This window comes from Cherax quadricarinatus, chromosome 15 (assembly GCF_038502225.1).
Source record: "Cherax quadricarinatus isolate ZL_2023a chromosome 15, ASM3850222v1, whole genome shotgun sequence".
Classification (NCBI taxonomy): Eukaryota; Metazoa; Arthropoda; class Malacostraca; order Decapoda; family Parastacidae; genus Cherax; species Cherax quadricarinatus.
The window spans coordinates 20,248,626-20,262,433 of record NC_091306.1 but is presented as its reverse complement, the minus strand read 5'-3'; the positions used below and the strand labels follow the sequence as shown (position 1 = coordinate 20,262,433).

The 13,808-nt window shown below is 39.0% G+C and overlaps 1 protein-coding gene across 2 annotated transcripts in view; it reads right to left on the bottom strand.

The window, feature by feature from the left end:
* Window positions 1–277: 277 nt before the first annotated feature.
* LOC128692165 (uncharacterized) overlaps window positions 278–13,808 on the bottom strand; it is a 70,904-nt gene continuing 57,373 nt past the window's right edge. The window contains exons 4-5 of one of the 2 annotated variants that reach the window (XM_053781239.2): window positions 6,474–6,576; window positions 278–2,616 (exon numbers count right to left, since the gene is read on the bottom strand). In XM_053781239.2, coding sequence (XP_053637214.1) covers window positions 2,612–2,616; window positions 6,474–6,576 — 108 coding nt within the window. In that variant the 3' untranslated portion in view covers window positions 278–2,611. The remainder of the gene's footprint in view (window positions 2,617–6,473; window positions 6,577–13,808) is intronic. The other variant, XM_053781240.2, reaches the window with a different exon arrangement.

Below are 13,808 nucleotides of genomic sequence, written 5' to 3'. Positions count from 1 at the left end.
TCTGGGTTTTCTTCTATTTTCTTTCTAGTTCTTATTCTTGTTTATTTCCTCTTATCTCCATGGGGAAGTGGAACAGAATTCTTCCTCCGTAAGCCATGCGTGTTGTAAGAGGCGGCTAAAATGCTGGGAGCAAGGGGCTAGTAACCTCTTCTCCTGTATACATTACTAAATGTAAAAGGAGAATCTTTCGTTTTTCCTTTTGGGCCACCCTACCTCGGTGGGATACGGCTGGTGTGTTGAAGAAAGAATAATAATAATATGTATAATAATAATACATATAATAATAATAGTATAATATAATACAATAATAATAATAATAATATAATATTTATAATAATAATACATATATAATAATAATAATAATGTACTACATATAATAATTATAATAGACAGCTTCAAAAGACCATCACGAGATGGCAGTGTTTACCACAACAAAGAGGGAGCAGTTGTGACTGCCTCCACCTGTTACATAATGACATTTTATTCATTTTAGAGTATAGATCAGGTTTCTATGTTATTTATATTGTTATGTTATATTAGATGAACTGTGATAGATAAATAAGCTGTATAGATATTAGCTAAATTATTCATGAAGTATTTTGCCTGGTCTCCAGACAAACTCTCGTCCACCGCCGACACTGCCCATACCACTACATGAATGACATATTTTATTAATTTTAGAGTATATATCAGATTTCTATGTTATTTATAATGTTTATTATGTCATATTAGATGAAGTAAGATAGATAAATAAGCCGTAAAGTTGATATTAGCGAAATTATTGAAGTACAGAATTCCAATGGAACGGATTAATTGCATTACAATTAATTTAAATGAGGAAAATTGACTCTGCAAACGAGCAAATCCAGTTGCGAGCAAGGTCATGGAATGGATTAAACTCACAAGTAGAGGTTCCACTGTATATATATATTCCGTGACTGAGCTTGCAACTCAATTTGCTTGTATATCAAATAAATTTTCCTCGTTGAAATTAATTGTAATGCCAGTGATCCGTTCCAGCCCTCAAAAAAAAAACACCCTATTTTTTTTGTTACAAGTTTTAAAATAAGAAAACTGTATTTACAAATAAGAAATGATTTTTGCCTTTTTTGCCAGGTCCCAGCAATGTTTTAGAAATGCTGGAGCATATATGAAACTTCTTGAAGCATGGTGTAAGATGAGTGTCACTCCACTGCTGACAGTGCAGCAGTGAAGTGACATTTGATGATCGTGCACTACCTTGGCTTTATTTTTCACTGTTACACATAAACATGTCTATCTGTTTCTGTCTATCTGTTTGTTTTTATCTGTCTATTTGTCTGTTTAGCTAGCTCTGTATATTTATCTCTGTCTCTGCTTATCTGTCTTTCTGTGTTTCTGTCTTCCTGTCTCTCTACTTGTCTCTCTGTCTCAGAGAGAGAGCTGTTCATGAATCAACACGTATTACACATTATGCAGAGTCGTCACATCTGATTCCTGAACAAGTGAAAATGTGTATTACTTGATTATTATGCCTTATATCTACAAGCATAGTATAGCACTTTGTCTGGATTTTTTTCCTAGGTAATTTACACTATGTATAACTGTATTTATGTGTACCTGTGAGATAGAGACAGAGATAGACAGAGATAGAGACACAGATAGACAGAGATAGATACAGACAGGCAGAAGAAGACAGAGACAGCCAAAGCAAATCAGCCAGCCAGCTGGCCAGCCAACAGCCGGCCAGCCAGTCAGCAGCCACCCAACCCTCCGGCCTGCCAAACATGTATTACCCATGTTCCAGAATTGTTTCTCTTTACTTAGGGTATACGTTATATAACATTCTGGCAGGATGACATTACCAGTGGTATCAAAATTGAAAGGATGTTACACATTGGTTATTATCGAGGTTTTTGGCATTTCCTCGGTATCTCCTGTGAGTGGCGCCACATCTGAAGCTCGCTTGTAACTTGGATTTTGGCTCACAACTCAAAGGAAAAAACTGACCGAGCGATGGCTCGTAACTCAGAAAACTCATAAGTTGGGGCACTCGTAAGTCAAGGTACCACTGTGTGTGTGTGTGTGTGTGTGTGTGTGTACTCACCTATTTGTGGTTGCAGGGGTCGAGTCATAGCTCCTGGCCCCGCCTCTTCACTGATTGCTACTATGTGTGTGTGTGTGTGTGTGTGTGTGTGTGTGTGTGTGTGTGTGTGTGTGTGTGTGTGTGTGTGTGTGTGTGTGTAGTGTAGTGTATATATTTCTGGAACTCCAAGTGTATTTGGTAGCTACCTGCATAATCGATTATAAAGAAGGAATTACATCTGAACATTAAATTCTGATACAGAAATGTAATACATAAATATTCTGTAATATAAACATATTAAGAAGTTAAATAAAAAATTATCATCAAACAATAAATGATGGACAATGCTTCAGCATAATACGAATGCTATGCTAGAAGTCAAGCATCCTACACAGGCTATAAACTATATGACTCAAATCACAGTTGAAAGTTGCTTTTGTGACAGTCAGCCAGAGAGAGAATATGTTCTTGCTACTCACTGGCCATCAGTTTGCTTTCCCTCGCTTCACCTTGCTTATATTGGCTTTCCTCTTGTCTCTACGATTCTTATCCTAGAAATATGAAAAAAATTAATGCACTTACTGCATATATGTAGTACAGTTTTATTTTGTCTCCTCCTCTGGGGAAATAACTCTTACAAGTCCCACAAAAAAAGCCAGTGTTTAATAAAACATTAATAAAAGGTGCTTCATGAAAAAGCTGTCTTATTTGTAATCATTATCATCTGCCTCATGCATCAATTTAACTAAAGTACTGTATACAAAAAGAAATATTAACTACATGACAACATGAATGAAAAACAAGGAAAGACATCTATAGCCAGTTCTAGGAAAGATTTTATATTATATTTTTAAGGTACTATATTAACCTGTAAACAGTCCAAACATATACAGTGGAACCTCAAATATCGAACTTTCTTCGTTCCAGATGGCTGTTCGAGTGCCGTTACCGAATGAATTTATTCCCAACAAGAATAATGTAAATTAGATTAGTTCATTTCAGACCCTCAAAAATACACTTATAAAACACTTACAAAAATACACTTACATAATTGGTCGAGTTGGGAGCAGTTCGATATTTGAAGTTCCACTGTATATACATTCACTACCCCAGTGCCCCGAATATTTTGAAAAGTAAAAAAAATAATTTTTTTAATGAAAATAAAGAGTACATTTTTCTAAGTGTTATAGGATTAAAATAAAAAAATTAGGATCAGTACTTACTGAGATATGAGGCTGCAAAGTTGGCACTTAATGCTCACCTGACGGCAACATCGAGTCCTGCCGCTTGCAGAAGTGTTGCCGATATACCATTTTTTCTCATTTTTATATTATTTTATATAATTTTTATGTTCTGATAATTACAATTTATTGTAGTTCTTGTCATTTCATAACCAATCTTTATTCTGACACTAATATTAGGTACTGAAATTGTACTCAAATTGTCACAAACACATTGACAGGTGGACATTTACACCTGCCTTGGTCATTTACTATTGTCTAGGAATATATACAAAGTATTTATAAGTCCCAGCAATGTTTTGAATACACGAGAGTATAGAAGAAGAAGGAAGAAGGTAGAAGGAGGAAGAAGAAGGAAGAAGAAGGAAGAAGAAGGAAGAAGGAGGAGGAAGAAGGAGGCAGAAGTTCTCTTTAAGCAATGTGTAAGACAAGTGTCAGTGAGAAGCATCCGGGAGGGCAGTGATAAGATGAGATATGAGATGACATTTGATGGGCACCAGCAAGGGTGCAGAGATAAGATGAGATAAGCTATGACATTTGATGGGCGCCAGCGAGGGTGCAGAGATAAGGGGTGACATTTGATGAGCTCGTATCTCTGATTATCTCTCTGTCTGCTTGTCTCTTTCTGTCTCTCTGCTTGTCTCTCTCTCTCTCTGTCTCAGAGAGAGCCACTGTAAACCAACAGGTATTCTTATGCATTATATCTACAAGCACAGTATAGTACTTCGGATTTTTTTTAGGTTATCCTAGGTAATTTACACTATGTATAATTGTATTTGTGTGTACCTGTGAGACAGATAAAAAGAGATAGAGACAGTTAGACAGAGACAGAGATAGACAGACAGACCCTAAACTTGGGGTTAACATCACTTTCCTCTTAAAATGGGAGTGTTAATATGACATTACATCAGTGAATCCTTGATGTTCCCACATTGTTTGCTCTAGCTGGCACTCAATATAACTGGCACTCCCACAAGGTCCTAAGTGGTCCCAGATTTTTTTAATATAGTGCACACCAAGTGTTAAGACCCATTCTATGCTGACCAGGCATCTCAGGCCAATCGTGCCAAATTCGGAGGCAGGAAAAATAAAACATATGTACGTTTGGGGCGCTAGCGGTAAGAAAGTATACGTTTGGACCGTTTACGGGTTAAATTAGCCGAGTTTGTTCAACAATGAGAATATTACCCTGACATATAGAATACTACCCATACCCTGGGTAAGTATTATTCTCTCCTTATTTCCCACTTTATTTAGCCTCCTAACTCCACATAAATAACTTAAAACTCAGTCTCATCAACACACACTCTTACATTTCACACTTACTAATCTCCATATATCAGTACTCCAATTTTTCCTAGTTAGTTCTTGTAAGCTGTTAGTTTATTATATGCAATACAGTAAGCATGTATGCATGCAAAACTCATAATTCTGTAATATTCTCTCTAATGACCTATATTCAATTTAACAAACTTTGGTGAACAATTATCACAAATATTTAGAGTGGAATATCTTTATTTTACGTTTAACTGCACTTCATATTTCAACTTTTCATTAACACAGATAATTTTTTTCCACACTCTGTATAAAAGGCTAGTAGAAGAATCATTTAATAATCACACCACTTAGTTCATATGGACAATATTCTTCCAAGCACATACTCTAAGTGATTTCAAGTAATTTTTTGACCAAAGCTACTGTCACACCTATACAGTACATCTACTTATTGTAATATTCTTTACTTATATCTTGCTTTGCATTTATACTCTGATCAAAAGCATTCACAGTACCCCATCATGTGTCCAGTCAAACAACAATGCCAACACAAGGCACATCTGTTTTAGTGGACTTTGAAATAAATCTCATAACCTGGCAACAATTTCTAACACTAACTTAACTTTGCTGAAGCAATTATAATTTAAGTGCTATGCTAACACAATCTCCTTTCCAGCCTTATTAACTTATGCAGCAGTAATAATCCTTTTTTTTCAAACCAATATTGTTTTATTTTTATTTTCAACATTGCACCTATCATGATACTCAAGAAATTTACAATTATTCCCTTCCATTGTTCTTGCTTCTATTTCACTACATTATTTTGGACTTTTTTTATTTCTCTCTGGCATCATCCTGTTAAATGCTTTAACATCTGAAATAAACATGCTAATATATCTATAGTTATGAAACTAATATTTAAGACTTCTGTGCTTCTATAGTTAGTAAATTAATGCTTTCACTACATTTCCTATAAAGTGAAATTAAAGCAATCCTTTCAATCTTTGGTACATTACCTTCTTTCCAAATTTTTTTTTGTATGAAAAACTGTATGTACCCTACTGAGAATTTCCCTTTTACCTTGGCTCCCATAGACAGTGCTCATCACTTAAGTACACCAGATAGAAGGCACCCACAATACTTCAATGTTCGAAGTAATACTCTACCCTTGTAGATCTGTCAATGAAAGAGAGTTATGCTGGCCTTGCAACTCAAAGCAGGCCATTTCAGGAGTCCCTAAGACTCCTGACTGCATCTTCAGTGGTTTCTAATATCGTGTGGGGGACAGTTTTGTGTCCATGGTACCCCTGCACTATGTGGTCAGACATCTTGCTATTGATGAATTAATATGGGCAAGAGTAAGCTGCTGACACAAAAGACAATTGCAAAGATCATCAGATTACATAAAGCAGGCCATCAAATGAAGCAAATGGTAGATGCCACTGATGTGTGTGTGAGCATCCAGTGAGAACCTGGTTGCACTTGAGGACAGTGTTGATGACATGCCCACACCAAAAGCACATCCAGGGAAGCCTCAAAAAATGTCCCTGCTAATATTAACCGTAATAACATATCTAGAACTGCTTTGCCCAAATCTTTCATGCAGTGTGGTGCAAGGATTTTATTTAAGACAGTGCTTCATTCTACACTGCAAAAACTGTTTAGTGGCTTCATGCCTGGAAAACTCTGAAGAATGTGTGTTAATCACTTCTTAGATGGTTAAAGGATGCCCTAAAACACAAGGAATGACCTATTTTGTGGTCATGGTTTTTGAGGGGGAGGGAGCATACTTTAATGGTGAGCACTGTAAATAAACTCTGTTTGAATTTAATAAAAAAAATAATTTTTACACTGTCTAAACATATAATTTTAGTTATTTTTTTTAGATTCACTTAGTATATGGTCCATCTTCATTTCACTGCCATCTGGCTGGGTGGAAGCTGCCACGTTGTTTCGCACGAACACACTACTGTACGTTCTTCTCTTTAAAAATGCCTGGAAAAATAATATCACTAAAATCAGTGCTCCTTTATTTATTAAAAGAATCTGACTACTGAAGACAATTAATCTTCTATCCTACAGGGGTTCTGATTTATTTAGTAACTATTCACAAGATGCTTCTGACATATTTTTGTAGATTTCTATTATTAAGATAAAAACCTCTCACACTTTATTCATACTTTCTCTTCACCATAGCCATAACCTACTTTAAATCTCTAAATCAGTTCTTACCTCACTAGATGAAATATTATCAGATTTTTCCCAATAGTATATTAACTTATGAGTCAATTTGCAACTTTCATTCTGAACTGGACATTAAACAGTATCATAAAATATGACAACACCAAGGAGTAGACTTTCAGACAACATTTCACTTGTAAAGACTATAAAATCTAAGTGGCACGCAAGGTTAATGCTTTTAAATAAAGGAGAAGGCAGCAAGGTCAACCTAAACAGAACAGGATTGTGGGAGACATTAACCCCTTCAGGGGCCAAGGCCAAAATCTGAAGTGGTGCTCCAGTGGCCAATAAATTAAAAAAAAAAAAAAAAAAAAAAAAAAAAAATCTTACAGAATTAAAGAGTATATTTTTGTGAAGGTAATAAGACAAAAAAAAAATTCTGATCAGTACTTACCGAGATACAGTGCCGAGAAGTTTACCCAAAATGACCTGGTGGTGGCAACATCGACGATTTCCACATACGTGCATTACTTTATTTAGCATTTTTTTGTAGTTTTTTTTCTTTTCTTTTCTAATTTTGTTCTTTTCCTACTAACATTTGGGGCCTGAGAGACCAATACTGTATATAATGTATATATATAAACTCACTGTATTGAACACAATAACCACACTAAAGTTATTATCATATTATTGTTTACCACTGTTGTTTATTACAATAAACATGCATAAATCTTGTATAATACTAATGTTCTATCATATATTTACATATTTACAATCACTGGACATGGTTTTAGAACTGCTGGAGCTTGTGGAACTCCTTGAAACAAGGCACCATGCACAGAGGTACCTTACATTCCTCACACATAAACTGAGTGTCTCTGCGTCTTCGTTGCCGTTGTTTTGTTTGTGCACAGACAACACATCTCTTCTGAGCAAATTTCTTCTGAGTTGAAGGAAGCTGTATTATGAAATGATCACCTTCCGTCCACAAACGCTTGGGTATATTCTCAGGAATTCGAGGACCTTGTTGTATAGCAGGTGTTGTTACCCTGGTACTTCATTATGAGTTGTCTGACAACAGACGAACAAAATTCACCATACGGTGGTCTGTTGACAGTCTTCATTTGGTACATATTATATGCATTGAGCATTGAAATGTCCATGAGATGGAAGAAAAGTTTCATGTACCACATGTAACTTTTACGAACACAATCAACAAAGCCAATCTGCATGTCACATTTGTCAACCAAGCTCATGTTTTGTGTATAATCAATCACTGTCACTGGTTTTCGAATACGCTCATTAGTCACTCTATCAACATTGCCACTGTCTTGCATTTCGTTAGGGTGAATGGTTGTCAACAATGTGACATCTCGTTTGTCATGCCACCGTAATGCCATGATGTCAATGGTAGTAAACACCTGCACATCATCACCACGAGCACCTGCGTTGAGCCTGGGCATATGTTTACGATTAGAACGCACTGTGCCACACACATCTGTCTTGTTCACTCACAAGAAATCACTGAGTAAAGGGCCTGTGTACCAGTTATCGGTATATAATGTATGCCCCTTACCAAAATAAGGTGCCCTCATGCTTCTCACTACGTCACCTGAGATACCCAATAACATCTTGGTATCTTTCAATGTTTTACTTCCCGTGTATACAACAATATCCAATACCAGGCCACTGTCACAGTCACAGAGTACAAACAGTTTTATACCAAAGCGTTTCCTCTTGCTCGGTATATACTGCTTGAATGACAGCCTACCTTTGAACAAAATCAAAGACTCGTCAATTACAAGATTCTTGAATGGATAAAAGTACATGCTGAACTTTTGTTTGAGATACATAAAAACATTTCTAATCTTGTATAACCTGTCACTTCTGTCAGGCCTGGTTTTGTCAGAGAAGTGCAACATACATAACAGTAAGATAAACCTGTTCACTGGGATGATTTCACTGAAGACCGTGGTAGAAATTAGCCAATCTTTGGACCAGTATGCTTTTACATTATGCTTATAGACATGAGGCATAAGCATTATTGTTGCAAAAAGCAAATACATTTCTGCAACAGTCGTCTCTTTCCACCAGTGTAGTCTTGACCGTGGTGATATCATCGTATTTGCCATGGTGTACTCAAAATACTTGTTACTTTCCCTGACAATAATTTCCATCAAGGGCTGGTCAAAGAGTATTTCAAAAAATTCCAATTCATTGGCCGTGTTTCCAAGGGAACAAGTAGGTAGAATTCCACTTTGAGAGTCATCAAAGTGGTGGGGCTTGGGAACAAAATTGGGATTTTGCTGCCAATCCCAGATACGGTTTGCTGGTGGATACTGGACATCATAGGCTGGTTGTGCGGGTAGTTGTGGTTGTGGTGGGCTAGTGGCTGACGCTCCGCTTTGTCCTTGAACTGTGGAGCCAGCAGCGTGGGTCCCAGCCTGGGCTGGCGAGTCACGCATGGCCGTGGCACTACCATCATCTACTGATGCCTGTGGTCTATCCATGCCAAGTGTAGCCACATCATCCTCACTTTCACTGTCTATTCCTGGTGTAGGGCCACGGGATGTACTCCGGGATGTACTCCGTCCCCTGGGCACTGCATAGGGTACACTACCCGAGTGCATGCGGCGGCATACATACCGACGCTTCACTGGTGAATATGTTTCCTCACTATCACTACTTGAATGATTGTCAAGAGCAATAAAATCACAATCCACGTCACTATTATCATCATTACTGAAGTCAGAGGCCTGGCCACACGAAAATAATAGTTTTCTCTTGCGATGAGGTACAACTGACCGTGACTGAGGAGTGCCCACACCAAAGGTAGAAAGTTGAGAATCATCAGGGTTTTCTGCGCTATTATCGAATATCCTGGTCATTCCTTTCGGTCACTAGCTGATCAAAGCCAAAGAATTCATCTTCATTTCCACTTCCATCAGTGTCAGAACTATCAGATAGGAAGAGGAGAGTCCCAATTTTCCTTGGAGTGAGAGCTGCCTTGCGACGAGGCATGGTGAACAAGGGTAACTGAGCTGGCGTTCCCACAATGCTATGCGGATGCCTAGAATTTTTGTTTATGGTGCACACCCACCACGCAGACCCATTCTCTCACATGTAGGCCTATGAGCGTTTTCTCGCTAAATTTGACGCCACTAGAATTTTGGCGTAGATCTACGGTTTGGACACTGAACATGAAACCGTAGATCTACGGGATGGACCCTGAAAGGGTTAAATTAGGCAGATGACTGCTTGGTCAATCCCTGGTTGATTTTGTGCGACAGCAGACCAAAGCTTTTACCAGCTGGTATAAAGCAAGTGGTGTTGCTACCTTCAGTGATCTCGTGCAGCTTATTCTGGTTGACAACCTGCTGGAGTCTGTGGGACCAGAGGTTAGTCTTTCTGCAGGATCGTGACTTAACCACTGCATTGGAGGCAGCCAGGTTGGCTGATACCTTTGAAACTAACCACTCATTGGAGGCAGCCAGGTTGGCTGATACCTTTGAAACTAACCGCTCCTTGTCCGAGCAGTCCCATCTCTCTTTTCAACAGTCTGGCATGAGCAGAGATCGTCAACCTTGGAGGATGAAGTGCCAGCTGGAGGGAGAATGTCTACATCAGCCAACTAAGTCATCTGGTGAGCCACGCTACTCAACTTATGGTCCACCTGATGAGAGACAAACCACTCAACATGGTGCAACTCGACAACAGTATCCAAAGAGACACCAGCCAGAGCGACACCAGTTGCAACATTAGCAGGGAGTTAAGGGCAAGCCTGTCGTCTGCTTCCTCTGTAATAAAGTAGGTCACATCCATCCCAACTGCCCCCAAAAACCTCAACCCATGGGGTAAATCTATTGTCCCTAGTAACATGTCCCTGAAAGAAGTAGAGAAAGGGATGGTCCTTTATTACTGTCAGAGTCGTATTTCCTTTCAGGAAGACTAAAAAACAACTGAAGTCAGAACCTTTAGAGATACTGGAGCATATTGCTCACTTATAAGAGAGGGAGTACTTTCCCTTTCTGAGAACACCTCCTTCCAATCCTCTGTTTTGCTGGAAGCATTCGGAGGAGCAACATTTTCTGTCCCCTTGCACAGAATTTATGTACAGTGCAAATATTACACTGGATACTTGACTGTGGGTATATCTGAGGGATTCCCCATGGAAGATGCCATGTTATTATTGAGTAATAACATTACCACTGCTAGTGTATGTCCTGAACCCAGAATGATTAATTCTTCTCTGGTGTTGGCCATAACTCAGGCAACATCCCAAGGGTTGTCTGGCGAGAATGCTGACCTATCCTTGGACGACTCTGATCTCGGAATAGCCAATTTGTTTTACGAGGAAAGCTGGCCAGGGCCTCGTAAATTAAGTGAACAGACCCAGATCAAGCCTTCCTATTCCAGGGTTGCAGGATTGCCAGATATCTCTGTTTCCATGCCCGAGGGACTGTCCTCCCGGGAGGAACAACAAAAGGGCCCTTCTTTGAATTTCGCTTTTCAGGCAGCCATGGGTAAATCCTTTTCAGATCATCCGGTCAAGTATAAACTTAAAAACGACTATTTCATCTGCACTGAGACTGGTAAGGAGATAGAGGGTCGGCAACTGTCAGACAGGTTAGTGGTTCCAACAAAGTTTAGACCTCAAATATTGAATATAGCTCATAATACTTCATTAGGAGGTCACCTAGGAATTACTAAAACATTATATAGAATCACAAAAGAATTTTATTGGCCAAAATTAAGGCAGGATGTGAAGAACCATATCCGGTGTTGCCAAGAATGTCAGCAAGTAGGGAAACCTGGACATTCCATTAAACCTACACCTCTCCAGCCTATGCCTGCTGATGGAGAAGCTTTTGCAGATTTAATTATAGATTGTGTAGGTCCACTACCTAAGTCAAAGTCTGGAAATCAGTACTTATTTACCATAATGGATAGAGTAACTAGATACCCTGAAGCAATTCCCATGGGCAGTATTAATACTAAAGCCATTCTCAAGGCTTTAACTAGATTTATTTCTTGTTTTGGCATTCCTAAAACTATTCAAAGTGATCAAGGTACTAACTTCACTGCCAAAGCATTCAGGGAAGCATTAACTAGGTTAGGGATAATCCACAACTTATCCACTGCCTATCATCCTCAGTCCCAAGGCGCCTTGGAAAGATTCCATCAGACGTTAAAATCCATGATGAGAACTTTTTGTATGCATTTTCCTACAGACTGGGATGAATCACTACCTTTGTTGTTGTTTTCAATAAGAGAAACTGTGCAAGAGTCTACTGGGTACAGTCTGTTTGAGCTGATCTTTGGGCACAATGTACGAGGTCCTCTTCGGGTACTCAAAGAAAGATGGATGGGAGAAGACGTTAGCTCAACACTCTACAACCTGTCTTCAAGGTTGCAGGTGGCACGTCAGTTAGCCAAGGCTAGCCTAAAGACAGCTCAAAGTAAGATGGAACAGAGGTATGACAGAAATGCACAAATCCGCTCCTTCCATCCAGGAGACAAGGTGTTGGTACAGGAACCTATACCTGGCCACACCTTAAAAGCTAGAATTAAGGGACCTATGCAAATTGTAAGTAAATTATCTGATGTAAATTATGTGGTATCTCCCCTTGATAAGACCTCAAAAACTAAAACTTACCACATTAATCAATTAAAATCTTTTCATACACCAGATAAAGTCCCAGTAATGACTCTGTCCTCTACCTCTGAGGACGACTCAGATTCTTTGCACTATTTCTGAAATTTATGTCAAGCTTCCAAACTCTGTCCTCCTCAAGGACCCTAACCCTTTAATGGTGGGGCTATCTGAAACTCAAGCAAAAAGTTTAACTGCGCTTCTTCAGTCATACCCTGATATTTTTTCAGATGTGCCGAAAAAATGTACGTTAGGTTATCATGACGTAGATGTGGGAAACTCTAAACCTATTAAACTCTCCCCCTACAGAGCTAATCCTGAAAAGCAGGAGGTAGAATTTCTGTTAGAGCATGGGTTAGTGGAGGAGTCATCTAGTCCATGGGCTTCATCGTGCATCCTTGTTAAAAAAGTTGATGGAGGTTTTCATATGTGTACAGACTACTGTAAGGTGAATGAGGTCACAATCACAGATGCTTACCCTCTTCCTCGTCTGGATGACGTAATCGGCTTTGTGGGTAAGACTACTTTTGTGTCAAAGTTAGATCTCCTTAAAGGTTACTATCAGGTACCTTTGATGGATAAGGCGAAGGAAATCTCTGCCTTCGTAATTCCAGGAGGTCATTATCAATATACAGTTACCCCCTTTGGAATGAAAAACTCCCCCTCTTCATTCCAGAAACTTATCCATCAGGCTATTAAAGGACTTGAAGGCACGGCAGCGTGCCTGGATGACATCGTAGTGGTGTCTGATACTTGGGATCAACACCTATTTAGACTTAAGGCTCTCTTTGAGACCTTTCAGAGTTCCCATTTAACTGTTAATTTATCTAAGTCTTCCTTTGGCCAGGCCACTGTTACTTTTCTAGGCCATGAAGTAGGTAGTGGCAAAGTTGCTCCTAAATTTGATAAAGTTCTTGCCATTAAAGATTATCCAGTTCCACATGATAGGAAATCTCTTCAACATTTCCTAGGCATGATAGGATTTTACAGAAGATTCTGTAGAAATTTTTCAGACATTGTAGCCCTTCTTACCTCTCTTACCAGCCACAAAGTTTCCTTTAATTGGACCCCAGAATGTCAAAATGCTTTAATGAAAGCAAAAAGATTATTGTGTACTGCACCCATTCTTTTGTCTCCAGACTTCTCCAAACCTTTCTCATTACAGGTTGATGCTTGCGAGTCTGGGGTTGGGGCAGTACTGTTGCAAAACAGGGACAAGGAGTTGCAGCCTGTAGCCTTCTTCTTACTAAAGTTCCAGCCGCACCAGAGGGCTTACTCTACTATCGAAAAAGAAGCCCTCGCGCTGGTACTGGCTTTGGAGCACTTCGATGTTAACGTGGGCCAGACTTCACAGGTGGTCACTGTCTATAGTGACCACAACCCTCTAGTATAT